The sequence below is a fragment of the Corapipo altera genome, unplaced genomic scaffold, assembly GCF_003945725.1.
Source record: "Corapipo altera isolate COAL_440 unplaced genomic scaffold, ASM394572v1 0, whole genome shotgun sequence".
Taxonomy (NCBI): domain Eukaryota; kingdom Metazoa; phylum Chordata; class Aves; order Passeriformes; family Pipridae; genus Corapipo; species Corapipo altera.
The window spans coordinates 30871731-30890288 of record NW_020884872.1 but is presented as its reverse complement, the minus strand read 5'-3'; the positions used below and the strand labels follow the sequence as shown (position 1 = coordinate 30890288).

The 18558-nt window shown below is 43.3% G+C and overlaps 2 protein-coding genes across 5 annotated transcripts in view; one reads left to right on the top strand and one right to left on the bottom strand.

The window, feature by feature from the left end:
• Window positions 1–1543: 1543 nt before the first annotated feature.
• On the bottom strand, window positions 1544–10960 carry TXNDC9 (thioredoxin domain containing 9). Of its 4 annotated transcripts, none has more exons than XM_027642233.1 (5): window positions 10868–10960; window positions 9012–9228; window positions 6625–6743; window positions 4427–4681; window positions 1544–3079 (listed from the first exon to the last, which is right to left on the bottom strand). In XM_027642233.1, the coding sequence occupies exons 2-5, from the start codon at window positions 9198–9200 to the stop codon at window positions 2962–2964; spliced, it is 681 nt and encodes a 226-aa protein (XP_027498034.1). In that variant the 5' UTR covers window positions 9201–9228; window positions 10868–10960; the 3' UTR covers window positions 1544–2961. The 4 variants fall into 4 exon arrangements, with proteins under 4 accessions (XP_027498034.1, XP_027498027.1, XP_027498019.1 ...); XM_027642226.1 differs by lacking the exon at window positions 10868–10960 and adding an exon at window positions 10757–10861; XM_027642218.1 differs by lacking the exon at window positions 10868–10960 and adding an exon at window positions 10761–10861.
• Window positions 10961–12893: 1933 nt separating this feature from the next.
• The window catches only part of EIF5B (eukaryotic translation initiation factor 5B), a 35878-nt gene continuing 30213 nt past the window's right edge, over window positions 12894–18558 (top strand). The window contains exon 1 of the mRNA XM_027641891.1: window positions 12894–12998. Within this exon, the coding sequence (XP_027497692.1) occupies window positions 12964–12998 (35 nt within the window). The 5' untranslated portion in view covers window positions 12894–12963. The remainder of the gene's footprint in view (window positions 12999–18558) is intronic.

Sequence of the window (18558 nt, the reverse complement as noted above, 5' to 3'; positions counted from 1 at the left end):
GTTTGGTTATTACTGCCTTCATGCATTTCTTCAATAATCACTTCATGCAAGCACCTGGCACAGTCTAAAGCACTAATCATTACTAAAGTGATATGCTGAGTTTGGGCATAAGCCCCATCACTTCCAAGCTAGACGTGAACATTTCTGATCACTGTCCAACGCCCTTTCATGGATAACACATGCCAGACCAGTACCATTTTGTGATTAGCCTGGGCTCAGTCATGTCCAATCTATCTGCCACAAGCAATTAACCATGTGCAACCTGTGTCCCTTCTGGATATTGAGTATCATCATCATCATCTCATTTATTAGCCATATGGCCATTAGATCGCTGTTAATGAAGTTAATCTTTCTGCTTTTCAAGTCTGAACAGCTGACATTTGTTTCAGCTGGTGTTCTCTGTATTGTGACACTTATAGCTTGCTGTCCCAGGTTTTATTATCACAGACAATTCATTAAATCAATGGGCACTGCAAAATCACTGAACTCTACAACACAAGAATAATTTGTTCCTCACTACTCAAACTAGACAAATTTCCCACTTCTTAAAGAACTTATAGGTTTCTGCAAAAATAAAATTTTTGGGTTGGGATTGTTCATCTCAAAGTAATATGCAAAATGGGGATGTCACCAAGAGGACTGTTCAGTAACAGTTTTAACGTTCATTCAAGACAGAAAACGCAGAAAGCAGACATGAAAGAACTGAAGGAACAGATCTAGGAGACTGCTACTTCAAAATAAAGTTAAACTTATTACTACAGTCTCAATTTCCCTCTATACCCATGGCAGTGTCCCTGTCCAATGCAAGGGGATTGGAACTAGATGACTTTTAAAGTCTCTTCCAACTCAGGCCAGACCATCATTCTATGATTCTACTCAAACCACACATTCCTGCAAACTCCTTGTATCAGCACTGGAGTATGTGTGGTCATATTACAAACCAGATGAAAAAGAGCTCCCAGGAAGGATGAAGGAAGATTAACCTAGGAAGAAAAATTATCAGCTTAAAGTGACATGAAACCACAGTAGGATTTGTGTTGAGTTTGTAATGGGGCTATTCACATGTGGAACTGAGTAACCTCCAACAACGCACCATGCTGGAATCCTGACAAGCCCACGTGTTTCCACACAGCATGCAACTGCATTAGACATGATTTTGTATTTCCACAGCCTGTTCAACATAATTAGACTCAGAGATGAGTCCTGCTAAGACACTTGTAAAGATACTGTTGGAACATCGGTTTCCTGAATTTCATGTAACTGGATAAAGAAAAAAAAGAAAAAGGAGTACTTTCTAATGCATTTGGAGAGTTTGTGCATTAAAAAGGATATCAACTCAAAGGAGGTCTGCTTTATGCTTCTCCTGCATGAAGAGGCAGCTGTGTACGTCTTAAGCTGATTGTCTTCTCATAGAGATCTCATACTGTAAGTAGTTTGCTAGAAATCTAGAAAGAGCTCATAAAACTTTCTGACGGACTTTTTTAAAAGAAAATTAACCCACAGCACCTAGACTTCATTCTTTGAAAGGATGCAGTAGTCAACATTAGAATTAAAATAATTTTATTTCAATGTACATGAACAGAAATAAAATATAATTTTTTAAACTTAAAGAGATATATTGCTGGGCTGGCCCAATCACAAGTGTTCTCCATTACAAGGCAGCAAACTGACTAGACCCACTTCACTGCTTTTTGGGCCAAATGGATTCAGATACCACCTCAAAAAGGGTCCTTCAGCACAAAGCAAATTATTTTTTTGAAAACAAAAAGAAAACTCATCAACTCTTCACCTAGCCAGAAATTTTACACTGTGTCCAAGGAAGATCTCCCTTGAAAATTCTGTCCATTACTGAAGAACAGTACACAGTATGCGGTGCTATATCTAAACTTAACGATCAAGGTTTCTCCCAAATACTTTTCTCTATTCTACTCTCTTGTACAAAGCATCTCCTATAAAATCCAAACATTCACAACCACAGAATTATACAAACCCATCAACAAGGCAGTCTTCAATATGCTTTTTGCTATGTGCTATTACCTGCTGTATCAGCTCTGACATGCAGTGTCATGACATAGATGGTACAAAGGCATTTCTCTTGGCCATCTGTTTCAGAATTCACAGAAGTTATGACTGTTTTTACAATTTATAGCACAATGCAGTTAATTTATTTAATGTCATGTTATGGCACCATAAGATAAGGAATCATTTGTTAAAATGCACAATTTCTTTACTAATCATTTTGTGGGGCTTTACTGATAATATAAGAATAAACTTAAAAAGACAACTGGAAGAGGAACTGATGGAGAAAAATAATTTTTTTAAGTGTCTGTTACCTCTTTTAATAAAGAAAAAACAGAAAAAAACTCCTGTAGCTGTCGGATTTAACAAAACCAACAGAATTCGTTCCTCACTCAACACGGTTAAACTGTGGCCTCCTTGCCACATGATGTGGATACTTGGATGAGGTTTTAAAGAGATTTTTCTTCCATTATTTTAACCAGCAAATGCTCTCAGATACGGAGTTCCCCAAGCCACAGATTGCTTCACAGATTGTGGGGAAGCATTGCTATCTGCTCACCTTGTTTTCACTCTTCCTTGTGCATCTGCTTTTAGCCACTGAAACTGGATGCTGGGCCAGAGGGAACTTTGGTCTGACTTCACACAGCTGTTTCTAAGTTACTTCAAAACATTTCATAAGCTTAAACTTACTAAAAACAAAATTCATCATTTGCCATGTCATTTAGTTAGAAGGAATAAGATTTTTGAATTACAAATGACTTCCAAAAGAGGAAAAAAAAATATTTAAGCTTTTTTCCGCTATGACTCAGTTGTATAAAACTGTATAGAAAAATGAGAATTATGTGCAGATGTAATGAAAAGCAGTAAGCTTTATAAAAAACATTCTTAGAAATGTACCACGCATAAACAAAAGATGATTTACAAATATATTTAGTGGCTCTTCTAGTCATCATCAGAATCTGAATCATATATCTTTCCTCTGATGGTCTTCTTATCCAGCTTTGTAAAGCTTGTTCCATATTTCTTTTGACTTTGAAAAGGTGGGTCCATCAAGTTTCCACTAGGGGAAAAGGGTAAGACAAGTTGATTAAAGACATATTCATACAGACAATAAGCAGCATCTCTAATGACCTGTTTCTCCAGAAAAAAAATTGTAAGAGACCACAGTGCTGACTCGCTAAAGCCACTTTAAGTAGCACTGTGATGTTGCCAGCATATCAATCTGACCTGAACAGTTTTTCCCCTAAATACAGTTTATCCTTTCACCATCTGCTATCCCACAGGTTGAAGGGAAATAACTATTTCTAGGCTCTGAGGAAGACTGTGCCCTTTTCAGGGACTCCAGAGAGCAGGACATTATTTTCAGAGCAGTGTGGAAACATGGCTCACTTTGCAAAGCCAGGGTCTGGCAAAACGAACAAAAAATGAAGCAACTCCCCCACAGCACAAGGAGCCAAAACCAAATACACAGTACTAGTAAGGTCAAGTAGGAAGCAAATTTATGCCATAAGACAATGTATTCATGTTTAGCAAATTCAATGCTGTTTGGTATAAATCCTGTGAAAGACTTTTCCCATAAAAGGCTGTTGCTGTCTAGAATATACATCTAAGCTGTCTTTGACTCCTCTGCTGATCTGCTTGTTACTGAACTGGGAATTACCACTTGTTCTGAGTTACAAATTTTAATTTCAGTCATTTCACCTGAAGTTCAACAGCTACTAAGCCAAACAGAACAGTGCCAAAGACATTAAAAACAAAAGACCAAAATTAACCTAAAAAAATAAAGATGACATTTGAGCCACACTGGAAAGCAAAGTAAAAAGCCTTGGTAAAAAATTCTCCTGCGAAGTTAGGCTATTGTGGTGACATATCTACTACTGCCTTCTGTCCTGTAGCCTTTAATGTAGTATCTATTATGATTATATTGTACTGGTACTCAAATAATTTATTTACACTTCTTCAATTTATTTTCCTTTTCTGTACTGTTCACTGGAAAACAAACATATCCGTGTGTGATATGGACTAAAGAGGACTTCCCGAGTCGTCTCTGACGTAGATTGAAAATGCTCAGATTTTACTGTGTTGCAGCTGCAACAAGAAGCATCTAGAGCTGATTCAGAGGATTATATGAGACGCATGACTCTGAGGCCATATCAAAGCAGCACAGCTACTCCATACACCTCATTGCAAGAATTGGGTTTATTTTTATTACTATACAAAAAGGACAACATAACACTCATTACAATGGCTCAATACTTTGCCAAAGAGATTCTCTTCCTTCCCTTGCCAGAGCATTCAGATTAAACTCTCCTATCAAAGTTAAAAACTTTCACAGATTTTCCTGTCTGCAAGTATGTTCTCCTTGCACTTTATCTGAAAATAAAACAACCACAAAACAATTAATTACCTGTAATTAATTATGTCTGCACAGCCTAATCTCCATTCTAAGGTTTCTGTAGTGAAGTCATCAGTGTTACCGAGATCAGTGAAGCCCACAACGTAGTCTTGCGTTTTTCCATCTTTTATTAGTGCTAGAGTGGGAATTACTTTGATGCGCAGTCTCTCGCACAGGAAAGGAGATTTTTCAGCATTTAATTTCAAGAATTTTGTCTCAATGTGCTTTTTTGCCAGTACAGTCAAATGCTTGTCCATTATTTGGCACCTGTGGAAAAAATTACCCAAAATACGTAGAGTGTTAGAATGAATACAGTGAATAACATCTATTCTAGAGAAAGTTTAAAAGGAGCAGTAAAGAGCTAGTTCTGTCATGTTACTACCTCAGACATGACCTTTCTAATTAAGAATTTAGTTTCAACAGAAGCTGTGTTTTAGATGTAGCTGGATTCAATGACTAATAGAGGAACAGCCTGGAGCACCTTTAGTGCACAGTTACACCATTCATTTCTCTAATTTCTTCCTGATTACTTCCACATACACTTGCAAGCCTCTCTCTCATTTCTTGAGTATCGCACTTATTGTTGAAATTTCTTTCTGATTTCTATTGTTCCTGCTCTACTTTCACTCCCTGTCAGCTGGAAAAATTTCACTATACAAGGTTTCTTCAGAGAAGTACTTTCAACATGTTACAGCATTTCGGATTTTTGCAGTCCCTACCTTCACAGCTGAGATGCAGTAATTCACTGTAAGGGGAAAAAAAAAGTGATTTGCACAGACTGGTACAGCAGGGCTACAGGCAAAAATATTTCACTTTTCTGTTGCCATGGAATAGGAGTGAGTATACAATTCTTTACTAATTGTTTCTCAGCTGAGGGACAGTGACATGAACTGCTCAAAATACTTGTCAGATGGCAGAGATTTGTGGACTCGTCACCTGCAACCTCAACTTTCTGGATCACCTTCTCTAAGCAATTTGGCTTAGCCGCAAGAACGCCAATGTGACTGCCCTTTAACTCAAGAGGAGAGCTGAACAGAACAAAGAGCTGGAGGAAGCAAAGATGAAAGCAACTTGGTATGGTGGTTGGTTAACCAGAGACACGGGCTTCAAGCCGGTTGTCAGCACAACACATTTTGCAAAGCACTTCCTCTGAAGTTCATTCTCCTGTCTGAGTCTACCAGACTTTGCTGGTTCAAGACGTAAGAACCAAACAACCCAAACCTGTTTCTAAGCTACTTTATTTGCAGTGACAGCTTTCAACTTCTTTGAGTAAAAGCTAGCCAAATGGAACCACTTTGTGTATTTCTGAAACTTAAACACTGAACTTAGAAAATGTGGGACACAGACACCTCACCGCATAATCCAGCCTCGACCTCTTTCAATTTCTCACATTGAGGCTGTTTCAGTTCATATTCTGTAAGCTAGAGAGAACATAACACCTTTGGGGGGAAAAAAAAACCCCAACAAACCAAAACCAGGACAACTGGCTCCTCCTTCAACAAACTACTCTACTTTCCAACTGCATTTTAACAGAACGCATTGAAAGAGACCCAGTGAGGAACAGCCTATAACCCAGAACTTCTGAAATTCTTCCAAGGAAGTGGGAGGTCTCATTTTCAGTTCCTATTTTGAGTCAGGATATATTCTCAGATTTAGGTGTCTCATACCCTAAAGAAGTGACATAATCACAAAGGCACAGTCACAAAGCGCAAGCAGCTGCAATTTGTATCCAGAGATCCTTTCAAAGTAAAAGGTTAAATTCTCAAGATGCATGGACAAGATTTTGGTTATACTTTTATTTTTGTTTGCCAGACCTGCCAAGAATATTTCTATCTGGAATAACCAAAGCCATATTTCTGAAATGCTGCTCTGCTACGGTCACTACATTTACAGACCCGGCTGCCTCAAACTAAATCAATAATGAAACACAGCAGTCTCTCAAATATTGTAAAAAAGGTTGTACATTTATGTTTTAATCAATTATATAACAGAGTATTAATTGTTGTCAAATCGCGTTCAGAATAACTCTAATGGAAAAAATACATTTTAAAAAAGTCAAATGCCTTGAGAAGTGAGATTTGTAATGAAAGAATTTGAATACTTATAAAAATGCCTGCTTATTTGTGGGATTTGAAAGAATAAAAGAATACATCTGTTTTTGTAGACACCTCTACACAAAAGGTTTCTTCAGCACGGCTTATTTACTATACCTGAATGTTGTATCTCTATAGAAATGGCAAACGACATTTTTACTTTCTTTGACTTCTTGGAAAAAGTCTCTCTCACTGGGGATTTCTCTGTATTCTCCGTGTCCTTTTGAAAGCCATTCCTTTTGGAAAACATAAAAGGAAATAATTAGTATAGAGTTTGTTAGTCCTGCAACTGTCGTGCAAGCTCTACAGATTTCAGAAAAATTAAAGACGGGGCCTGAAGTGAAAAACCATTTCATACAGTCACAGAGAAACAAATTATATCCTGTGCTTCAGTTACATTTTGAAAATATGTAAATACCACTAGGCCTAGGTTTGGGCTTGCCTCTTTTTCAACAGCAGATATGTGGTTGAGCAGTAAGGCCACCCTTGCTTATTTGACAATACAAATCTTGTACAGAGCTGCATAAATTTCTGCAATGCAGCCTCTCACTAAGACAAGACTAGTTCAAAGAATACCATAACAAAAATTCTCAGCATTTGAAAAGCACCAGTTGACAGCTTGGGCTACTCTCTCTGAAATGTTTTTGTACATTTCAGAACTCTTCTCTAAAACTTAATCAAGCCACTACATGTATTAAACAGATTTCTTCTAAGTTTTTCCTCTATGAAAAAAGCCTACTAACTCATCTGCAATAGATGATGTTTATCTATCAAATATACACTGAAGGGATGTTAACATGAACCAGGCTCACAGAAAACCATTCAGAAAACACATATGCACCATTAATCATAAAATGTATGGAGAAACAGAATCTCACGAGCTAAAATTCATATGTAACTTCAAAAACTGCCTGATTAAGTGTGTAAATACAGTTTACAAAAAGCTAATCTTGCAGATTTTCAACAGACACACTTAAGGAAAAATCCAGCTTCTACATTACTAGAAGTTAATTGCAGTGTATTAAAACGAGTACAAACTAAGCTAAATGATTAGAAGTACCACACTATCACAAAATTTGACAAAACACTTTAGTTTCCAATGAGGGAAAAAATTTTTGATAAATCACTGTTCTTGATCTTCCAGTTTTGTCTTAGCAGAGTTAAGATTAAAAAAAAAAAGGCTTCTGAGCGAACCAAAGATACCCTGTAAGATAAATTAGGATAGAACAAAGAATTTTCTGAATATTGTATACATTAAAAATTCATAGAAGTATGAGCATATGAAAAAGTCACCATGATGCAAATGACAATGAGTATGCGAGTATGCATTAATTCCCCTCTGCACAATTTTATTCTGGAATAGTGTGGCAGCACACTCCTATTACTGAGCAGTATCCTACTTCACATTTGCATTTGAAAATGTATGAGAACAGTGACTTAAGACCAAACAACATGAAAATGTTTTTGCATGAGATCTATCACATGTTCACATCCAAGTGTTAGGACTTCTGAAAAAGGAAAACACTAGAATCAAACATACACTGAACTTCTGAAAATAAGCAAACAGCGTGCCACTTTCTCTACTTCTGCATTTAGAGAATCCAAGCTGCTAATGCTGCCTGTCCTCCAGCATCCCAACCATGCCATGCCATTTTACTGCATTCCCGTTTCAAAGCCTGGCATTAGCTTTTAAGGATTCCATCAGAGGCAGAGTATCTCCTTTCAACCCAGTCACCTCTTCCCCATCAAAATCTATTTCTTTAGTTGGCTTTGCTGAGGTGGAGTAAGCTAAGAAACCTATGGCTTCCCTGTTTACAATTCAGGTCTCACACCATATGTTACCAAAATTTTGGTGAGAACTATTGTTCAAAAGAGACTTTTGAGGGAGCATAAAGACCACGATTTGACATGAGGTATCAGGGGCCAAGGGAGAATTTCTTTCCTGTAAGGAGACATGAATGGTCATACAAAGACAGCGTTGCACTGGGTTAGAAGGAGCGCGACAAACGATTCCACCCTAGGAACAAGGAGAAACCCGGTATCATCCTTCTACAAAATACCTTAAGAGAACAGCATGCATCACTTACATGCCACAAGTAACAATCCAGAAGCTTCAGAAGGAAGCTTCTGAAGAAAGAAATGAAGGAGCCTAAAGGATTATGAATAGGTTGCCTACAAGGCTTATGCTTCCACATAGTAAAGTTCAGTGAAAATGGACACACTCAAATCTCTGTAGGAGAGTCTTTATCCTATCTGTATTGTAAACAATCACAGAGGTGCTTCTCTCCTCCTCTTAAAAAACACAAAGCATGCACACATGGACAGACACTTGCTTTCCTAGATAATTTAAAATTAATAAGTATGAAAAGGTGATGAAGAACAAAAAAAAACCCCAAAACCAGCAAAACAACCCCAAAGCACTTAATTCACATACACAATTTCCCTAGGATTTCCCAAAAGTCTGTTACATGTAACACATCAAGAGCCTGTACTACAGGAATTACTTGTTTCTGCTGCTGAGTCTTTTTTAGTGCCTCAAGCCTCCTCTGTTTAAGGCGTTCCAGTTCATCTTCATCCATTTGGTCCAGCTTCTGTATTTCAGCATCCAGATGTTCTTCCACAACCTTGGTAGACTGAAGTATTTCATTCTCCAGAACTTTTTGAAGGATGTCAACAGGGGTGTCGGCAGCCATCTTTAGCTGGGAAGTGATCTCTTCAGCACTGTGGAAATAGTGACACAAGGAATTAACAGTTATGCAAACAATCAAAAGCCTGATCTCTCTTGCAGTTCACACCCTAGAGAAACAAAATACTGTGATATTTGAAGATAGGAGTAGATAGTTCTTCTCTATACTGCAACCCCCTTGGGAGAATACTTTCACAAAGAACAAAAATGGCAACAAAGATACAAGTCAAGTCCTGTTCTCTCAGCCCCAAAAGCCACATATTGAAAGTGCAGAGGAAAATGAAACCACTTGTTAATATAAAGAAGAAAAAATCACCAGTTCCAAAGCGGTGAGCCAGATGCACCTACCTTTAATAAATATTCTGAAACAAGAAGATGCAGTTGGAAAGCTCCAAGCTGCTGTTATAGGAGGTATAAGATGTCTCAGAACAAATCTAAGCAATGCTCAGTATACAAGTTTCTGGTAGTAGTTTAAAGCAATTACTTTAAGCAACTCAGATATGTTAACATATTTAAATCTGCATTAACACTCCTCATCTAGAAGAAAGATGAGGTGCTTAACAGCAAATGCTTTAGGCCAATACACTGCTTTAATTAGTACCAGAAAACTGCTACTGCAAACACCACCCTATGGTAGCCAGCAACAGGATTTGAAAGCCACTACCTATTGCTGTGTGAAGAAACACAGCCAAAATAATTTTCTCCCCGCTCAAATACACCAAAAGGCACAAAATACTAACTGGGGTGCATGATGAGCTGTGACAACACAATCGATTGTTCTCACCAATAAACTGACACTGCAGAAAACTGCCAGTGTAGCGACTGACAGTCTGAAAAGGGGACAGCGCACCGTCACCCTACTCAGGTTCTTAACCCGCAGGCCACGGTTCTGATGCGCTGAGTTTGGGTTCCAGGATACTCCTGGCTGTATTTCAAAGCAGCTGAGCTGCCAGTGCCACTGGCTGTGCAAGCACGTTGCACACAGAGGCAAGAAAAGCACTTCAAGCAGCGACAGGCAAAGTACCAACACGAGGGCAGCACTCCAAGTGTACTGCAGCAGCAGCGCCCAGCCTGCCGCCACATCCACTCGTGTCACTGCCACGCTCCCCGACTCGCAGCACCTCGCCTTCCCCCCCCTCTTCCCAAAGCTGCTAACCACAAATCTCTCTGTTCCCTAATACCCTTTCTTGTACTTCCAGAGGGAACAGGAACCTTGCCAGCGCAGATCAGAGGCCAGCAGGTCTCCAGGAGAGAGAGGAAACTCTGCTCAGCTGGGGCAGGGACTCGTCCTCCCAACAAACAGGAAGAAAAAGGAAGACCAATCCCAGCCAGGATCTACGACAGCCCGAGGGCTCCCGGCGCCCAGGGGAATGCCGGGTGCCAACAGGATTTTCCTACGCAGCCCGAGGGTTCGGCACCACTGCCGGGGCCGCGGTTCTGCAGCTGGGCCGGGAAGGGGCGCAGGGGGCCCGGCCGAGGGGGCGGCACACGGCGGGGGCACCGCGCAGGCGCCAAGCGCCCCCCTCCGCAGGGCCGCTACAGACAACGCTACAGACAACGCACCCACCCAGCTCCGGACGAGCTCTCCCGGGACACTGCACCGCTCGCCCCGCCGGGCCCGGCACTGCCGCCCGTGGCCACGGCCCCCACCACGGCCCCGGCACCGCCGCTCACCCTCTACCGGCCGCGCCCCGACCGCGGTATCGCGAGAGACAGCGCGGGGCGGGGCGCGGGCGGAGCTGACTCCCCGGCGCGCCGATTGGCCGGGCCGGCGCCCGCGGAACTCCTCCCGACGTGCTGATTGGCCGCGGACCCCTGACGTGCGCGTGCGTCCCGCGCGCGTGCCGGGTGCGTGTGTGCGCCGCACCTGCGCCCCGGGCGGCCCCCCCTCCTCCCACACCGCCGCAGCCCCGCCCCGAGGAGGCCCCGCCCTCCGCCCTCCCCCTCGCCGGCGGGGCTGTGCCGGCCCCGGGCGCTGCGCGTTCCCACGGCCCTCGCCGCGCTGCCACGGACAGGGCTCGGCCGCGGGCGGCGGGGGCGTGGCAGCGCCCTTCTAAGCGCCGCCCTTCCTTTTCCCGGCGCTCCGGAGGCTCTGGCGGCTGTAGCGGGAAGTGGGAGCTGGGATCGTGCGCCGCTGCTGCCGCCGGTATTTTGGGGATTCCTCCTCGGGGTTGTGCGTGTGTTGCCGGGGCCGCAGCCCCGCGGGGGTGTGCGGCCGAGAGCCCCGGGGCCGGGGCCCCGAAGCGAGGGCGGGAGGTGAGTCACGCTGCAGGAGCGGGGCCGCCCGGCGAGAACGTGGGATGTGCTGCAGCAGCAGGGGCTCGTCGTCTCTGCTTCCTCTTGTAAGTGCGCTGGAAGATCCGCTGATTTAAATAATGGGATATTAAAGCGTATCTTCAAAAAAAAAAAACAACTCAAGTGTTCTGCTGTCGTCTTTCTTTGAAATCTGACTCCCCAGCACCGAAGTGGGCTGACAGGCAAGGTGCGGCGGGAAGATAAACTCGGCCTTATCTGCAGTCCGCTGGGAGCCTGGGTGGGAGAGACTGATAGGGAGCTACAGCTGTTCAAAGGCAGAGAGAAATGAGAAAGTCAGGGTTTTAGGGAGTGAAGCCATCCTCGGGTTGCAAGGTGAAGAGGTCTGCTCTGTCCGTCAGAAGAATCACTGTGATGGGGTGATGACGACAGAACATGTGCAGCTCTCAAAGCCTGTTAAATACATAGAGTGATGGCTGTCCTCCCTGTCAGCGTTTTTATTCCTGCTCCACCTTGCTTTGCTCTTGTCAGGAGGAGGTGGGGTTGCAGCAGAGAGCCCCTCTGCCTCAATACACTGTTTGCTGCCTTGCTTCCATGCTGTGTGTCTGTGGATGTCAGCTGCCTCCTGCCCCACAGCAGCAGGACCTGGGCTCTCCTGTGAGACAGCCCAGCACCGCGTCTGCTCCCAAGGCTCCTTGGAGGGAAGCGGGAGGGAAAGTTTTGTACACTGAGAAAGTTTGGCAAAGGGGGGAATGAATTACCATACTTTTAGTGCTGCCTAGCAGCCAATTTCCCTGCCATGGAACATCTTCCATCCCTGGAGCTGAGTTTGGTCAGTGCCACAAACCCAGTGCTGCCTTCTCGGCCCCTCCTGTGAGGGCCAGTCACCTCAGGGTCAGATGGTGGAGTTTTGGTTACACTTCACCTCCAGCGTGGGGGAGTGCTGGGGATGGTGGACCAGCAGAGCCCATGAAGGGCTGGGGGAAAACTACTTGTGTGTCCAGAGGAGCAGTGAGGTGTCCTGGGCATGTCCCACAGCTCAGCTACTGCCTGGTCACTGTCCTGCTGCCCTGTTCCCTAAAAACGTCCCCCTTAACCTTTCCGTTCCTACACTTAGACCTAGCCATTCTATTTGCCTACAGGTAAAACCTTTCCAAACATGTAAAATTTGACTGTTCGGTCAGGTTTCGGGGCTAAATGGGCCAAAATCCTGCCAGCAAGGGGGGGGCCCACTGGGGAGGCAGGAGGGAAACGACAAATTCGGGGCGTCACTTGGACGTTCTCCCGGGGGCTGCCCGAGGGCCGGACCGACGGGATCCGGGCCGGTTCCAGGAGCCTCTCGGTCGCCGCCCGTTCCCCCTCCGGCCGCCGGGGGGCGCCAGCGCCCGGAGGCCGCACGGCGTAGCGGGGCGGGGCGGGGCGGGGGCGTGGCGGGCGCGTGCGCGGCGCGCGGCGGTGCCATATGCGCGGGGCGGTGCGCGGGCAGCGCTGAGGGGTCGCGCGCCGGTGTCGCCGCCATGGGCAAGAAGCAGAAGAACCGGAGCGAGGAGAGGTGAGGGGTACCGGGATTCCCCCCCGCTCGTCCCGCCCCAGGGACCCCTGCCCCGGGCCGCCCGCGGCGGCGTGACACGGCCCACCCGGCGCTGAGTCAGGCGTCGGGCCCGGCCGGGGCTCGCGGCCTCGTCGCAGGCGGGGCGCGTCAGGCCTGGCTCGGCCCGGCCGTGCGTGTGTTTGTCCGTGAGGGGCAGGCGGCTCGATTGCCAGCCGAAAAATAGCTGCTTAGTGCAATTGCAGTGCCTCAGGTGTGGGTTTATTAATTATTTTTTCTCTCTTATCGGGCGTTAGTGCAGTAGATCGTGCTGAGACAGTGATATCTACGTGCTTCATGCTGTAACAGAGATATCTGCATGTTTAATAAATGCAGACGTTGGATATTTTAGTGGTTGAATGGTAAGAGGATCGCCTCTGTGGTTATGTCCATATCGTTGTGGACACTGCCGCATCTGTGAACTTTTTTTGTGTGTGACAGTTTCCTATAGAGGCAGCTGTATTAACCATATGGAATGCTGACCGAGTGGCGTTGTGTGTATATACACAAGCAGGAGAGAACGTGTTTTTACTTGTCACTGTAAAGTAACTAGTACAAAGATACAGTAAGTTTGAAGAGTGTTTTTAACTTTTAATACTGACAAGTAGTTAAATAAAAGCTGATGTCTTAAAACGTGTATAGGCTATAAACTACAACTTTTTTTCCTTAACTTTTTGAGCCGTTAGGTGTTCTTAATTCGGATCTAAATGTTACAAACAAGAAAGAGCAATAATGTAGTTGCAGTTACCCTCAGTGTTACTGAGTCCTAAGGTCGGTGGTTTCATCCTGGTGGTGGTGAGGAGCTCTTATGGGGAGCTGTCACATCAGGTGTCCTTCACAAGGAGCATGTGGTGGCTCGTGTTGGCTGTTTCATCTTGCTCGCTCAAGGATCCACTTGACATCGTTTTTAGATGCTTGCTAATGTGACTTTGCTCTTCACTGGTTACTCCATGAAGCTCCCTGGTGAGGTAACTCCATTGATCAGCTCCACATTAAATCCAGATGTACGAGAGGCGTTGAGTGTTAAATGCTGTTTCTTTCCTGTTTGTTACCCTTAAAACCAGTTCTGTCCAGCTCTGCATTTTCTTTAGCCAGCCTCTGTCAAGTTGTGGGGTGTCCTGTGCCGAGTCTGTAGAAGTCACCTCTGTTAATCCATGCCTGCACTCCACTGCGTCCTGTCTCTTCGCTTCTCAAGGCCACTGCTCCCATACCAGGCCTGTATTTCTCTACACTGCATCATTGTTGTAGAGTTGTGAATATCTCATTCTGTGCAGTGCCTGCTCGTCAGTGGTGTCTATATGAAACTATGGTTGCAGCATGCTTGGGTAAACAGAAGTGGAACAAATTAGACATAGGCACCTGGTCAAGTAGAGAAATTGCTGTCACAGCTAAATCAAGGAACAGTTGCAGGCAGGTCAAGAGGAGTTCAGCCAAAGTAAGCCTTGGAAGTCTAGTGATGTTTTGGAATAGGTGTTACCTGCAGAGGTAACTTCTGTTGTCTGGTGGTGTTGGTTCTAGCTGACATCCCTGTGAATGTCAGGTTCCCTGAGGGAGAGACTGCATCACATATTTGAATCTGTAGCTTCAATTTGGACTTCCAGCATTCCTGATCGGTCTCCCTTCTGTTTCCAGTAGAGTGAGAGAGGAACAGCTTTGCATAATCAAAGGCTCCCAGTTGGATTTGCTTGCCACATCTTCAGTTTTGTGCTGTGCAGTGTTATTTGTGTCCTCCTTCTTTTCCTCTCTCTCTCCTTCCCCAACAATTACATTACAGGTACAATCCCATACATCCCTTTTGATTGCAGCTCCCAAAGCATGTGGCAGCTCACAGGCACAACTCACAATGCAGAGGAAGCAGGAGGGAAGATGCAGGTGGTGTGTTTGTGTTTTGTGAATATTGATTTGAGAATTGACGTGGTGACAGGAAGGAGATTTTCTGCTCATCTTCTGACACAGTGAGACAAGTTACATAAGGTACAAGTCATGTTTACTTTGCTTGTCTCCCATCACCCCCATAGCTCTGACTTCTGTAGTGGAGTTTCCTCCTCACTTGTTTCTGCTGAGTACAGTGGAGATCATACCAATGAGTATTGTAATATGTCTGGGAAGTGTGCTGGGAAATAAGGGTGCAGATGAATTTTGTCCCTGTGTACTTATACCCTGTTCCTATGACAAGACCCTGAGTGAGATGGTAGCTGTGGTGAGCAGGAAAAGAATAGGAATGCAGGACTTGCCTGTTATGAATACAGATTGCTGCCCGAACACTACGAATTGGTTCCTACTGTATGAGCACCTCTGTTGTGCTCTGCTGGAACTCTTTTATTGACTGCTTGATTGCTGTGCATCTGCCAGTAAAGAACATGTTTATCTAGAATGGTCAGATACATGGTGTGGTGTGTTAAGTGCTTCGTAAAGGTGGAGGGTGTCGGGTCATAAATAGCTTGTGAGACATTGGGAAGTTGCTTTATTTGTATCCTCTTTGGCATTTTTGTGTTGATCACTCATTTTCAAATGAAACTTCTTGGCAAATATTTCAAGGAAAACATGAGGTATCTGAGTTTTCAGGCTTTCCTAACTGAAGAGTAGGTGTTCTGATGTGTAGTCTAGCTCATTCTGGAAGTGGTGTTGTGCTTTGGCTCTTTGATAGAGTTGTAGTGGCAGAAGGTATGTCAAGGTTCTATTCTGCTGGCTTTGAAATTTAGTTAGGATTTTTTTTTTTTAATGTGTGGGAAGAAAGGCTGTTCTAAACTACAGAACTGTGCTTTGAATCCAAGCCTCAAACTGCTGTTGTAGATTTCCTAGTAAGTGTGCTGTGTGCTCTGTGTTACAGATTATTGCCAGCCTAGAATATGGATCTTTCCCCTTGATGGTGTTAGTTTTTGATGTGTTTTTCCTCTTCTCCCAGCTTTAAGTCATATTCCTCTTCTCTTGATGGTTTTCCTTAGGTTCCAGTAGGTTGTATTTAGGTGTGTTTATTCTTCTGCACTTTAATAAAGTGACCTGTTACCTCAGCATACCAGTCTGATCATTCATGCTTATTACTGTAGAAGTTCCAGGTGCCAGCTGTGATTCTGCAGCCAAGAGTGAACACTGCTGCTAAAATAAGACTTACAGTGCTCTTGCTGATGTATTGCTTTCTGTTCTACAAATTAAATTGCTGGTATTGTCTACTAGTTGTTCTCTTTGGCTCCTTTTTTTTTATTAGTGTGTTAAGTAAAATCTTCTTAATGTCCTGTAGGAAAGTTCTCTGGAGGCTTGAAAGTGTACAAACACCTGTAGTTTGGAAACATTCTGTACACCAGAAAATTTACAATAAGTGTCTCTATCTGCTTCTCGAAAGTATTTCCTCATACAAAGCTTTCTGTAGCTCTGGCAAGAACAGCTGATAAACCTTGAGATTCCTGTTTTGCCAATCTCATCTGGAAGATGTAGTAAAATAATGCAAAATAAATCCTCCATTGCAGAAATTTATTGGCCTGTTCTATGCAAATGTGTATTTGTTCCTCCCAAATTTAGTTTTTAACATTGGATTTTTTTTAAAGCAAAGCATCATTGTAAAAAGACTATAAGGATCTTTAAATATTTGTGATAAAGGCAAGATAAACCAAAAAGCACTACACTAAGGAGATTGTAAGAAGCAGCTTTTCTTGTCAAAATATTGATACTCTATTACGTTCATGAAGGCATCTAAATCTTATATATAACTGTTTCTGAAAAGTGTGAAAATAGTACATCACAAGCCAGCAGGAATTGCGGAATCTGTTCTTTCATTTCTCTGAGGACCTCTGGAGAGCCTTGCTTATAATAGAGGTTTATGGTAAGTTAAGCTTTTGCTGTTCTTGTTGGCACTCATAACATCAAGCCAGACAAGGTCTACATACCTTTCCTGGTTTTAACTGGATTAGTGCTGCCATGTTTTTCTGACTCTGGGCTCATGTGCATTGCTCTCCATTTGTTTTGTGCTGTTCATCCCTTAGGAGCTGCCCAGGAGTGAAGGTTACAGTTCTGGACAAAGTCTCCAATTTGGTAACTTGTAGTGTTTGCATAATACTCGTTTTCCTCCTCCCTCTGACTTGTCCACAAAAATAGTCTCTTAAGACTGGTAGAGGAGATAATTTTTCTGCACACAACTTATGTGTGCACATAATTCAGTCATTAAGCTTGGCTGAAAACGTGCAGCACAAACTGGTGGGTGTTCTGGCCTGAAAGCAGTTAGTACCTTACAGAAGTGTTTTGATGATCCTGGTGTTTGCAGCATGGATGACTTATTCTTTCTGTATGTCAGTTTGGTGGGTTTTTGTTGGTGCTTTTTTTTTTTTTTTACAATAGTTCTGAAATTTTAAATTTTAACACTGAAATATGTTTCTTTAAATACACACTGCAAGATGAAGTGTTGGTTTTAATTATAGTTAATGTAGATGGGCATCCTTTGCTCTTCAGAATTATAGACAATCTAAAGTGCATTTTGTGAAGTTGTTTTAAATGGTATTTTTGTGATGTATTTTGATTTTTATATGGTGGCACGTGTAGGATATGGAAGCTGTGAAACTCTGAACTTTGAGGTAGTTTCTGTCATCTTTGCACTATTCCTAAACAGACAAAACCCAAAAGAGCTAGGTCAAGGAAGACCAAATGCTAGTTTTTTACTTAGTGTTTCATATTCCATGCTTTTAGACATCTTATTCTCTTGAGATGTAAACACATAAACTGAACCTTGAAGAGCTGCTTTCTTCCAGAGATCCGTGTTGCCAGCTACTAGCCACAACAAAAGCTTTTTATCTTGAAGTTTTGTCATATCTTTGTTTAAATGGGAATTTTAGGCTGTGGTGTGCCTTTTTTTTTTTTTTTTTTTTAAATCTGAGTTGAATAAAGGAAACGTTCTGTTTTTCTAGAACCTGTTTGGGTTGAAGGTTAGGTTTTCTATCTTTTTTCAGAAGGTTTTGATTAGCTGATAGTTATGCCACTCTTTTTCCCCAGCCAAACTTGAAAGAGAAGGCATGGCTCTTTAATATTAAAAATTGAATCATTGCCTTGGGAGCCTGAATGAAAAGCAATTACCCTTTTAGTCAGATTTTACTTATTTGCTGTCTCATGTAATTAGGTAGCTTCACCAGCTTCCTTCATCTTTGAAAAATCACAGAGGTGTAGTTTCATGTAAAACTCATTTGAGTTGAGCTGTCAGACCTTTCAGACCTTTTGGTGCTGCTCTCACTGTCCCCACCTACCAGCTGTAACTGCTTCCAGTGCGGTGGATTCAGTGCTTATGTGCCCACAGTACAACTCAGGTGTGTGATTTGATCTGCCACCGAAAAAGTGTTTTCTGCAAGGATTTGTGGCCACAGGATTGCCCGCCTGAGCTGATGAGAGGGACAAGTGTGGCTGGGGATGGGGAATGAAGTCACTTCTCCCCTTCCCTGCCCCATAGCTCAAGAAAAATGCAAGAGGAGGGTGCCTTATTTGTGGGGCTGTGATTTTTATTTTTATTCTTTAGGCACCGACAACAGCAGTGGCGGGTTGCGTAGCT

Coding starts and splice junctions, on each gene's coding strand:
- TXNDC9 (XM_027642233.1), bottom strand. CDS start 9,200: ATGGCTGCCGACACCCCTGTTGACATCCTTCAAAAAGTTCTGGAGAAT. Junction 6,744..9,011: donor AGACTCAGCAGCAGAAACAA/GTAATTCCTGTA, acceptor GTTTTCCAAAAG/GAATGGCTTTCAAAAGGACA. Junction 3,080..4,426: donor GCAGACATAATTAATTACAG/GTAATTAATTGT, acceptor CTTTTCCCCTAG/TGGAAACTTGATGGACCCAC.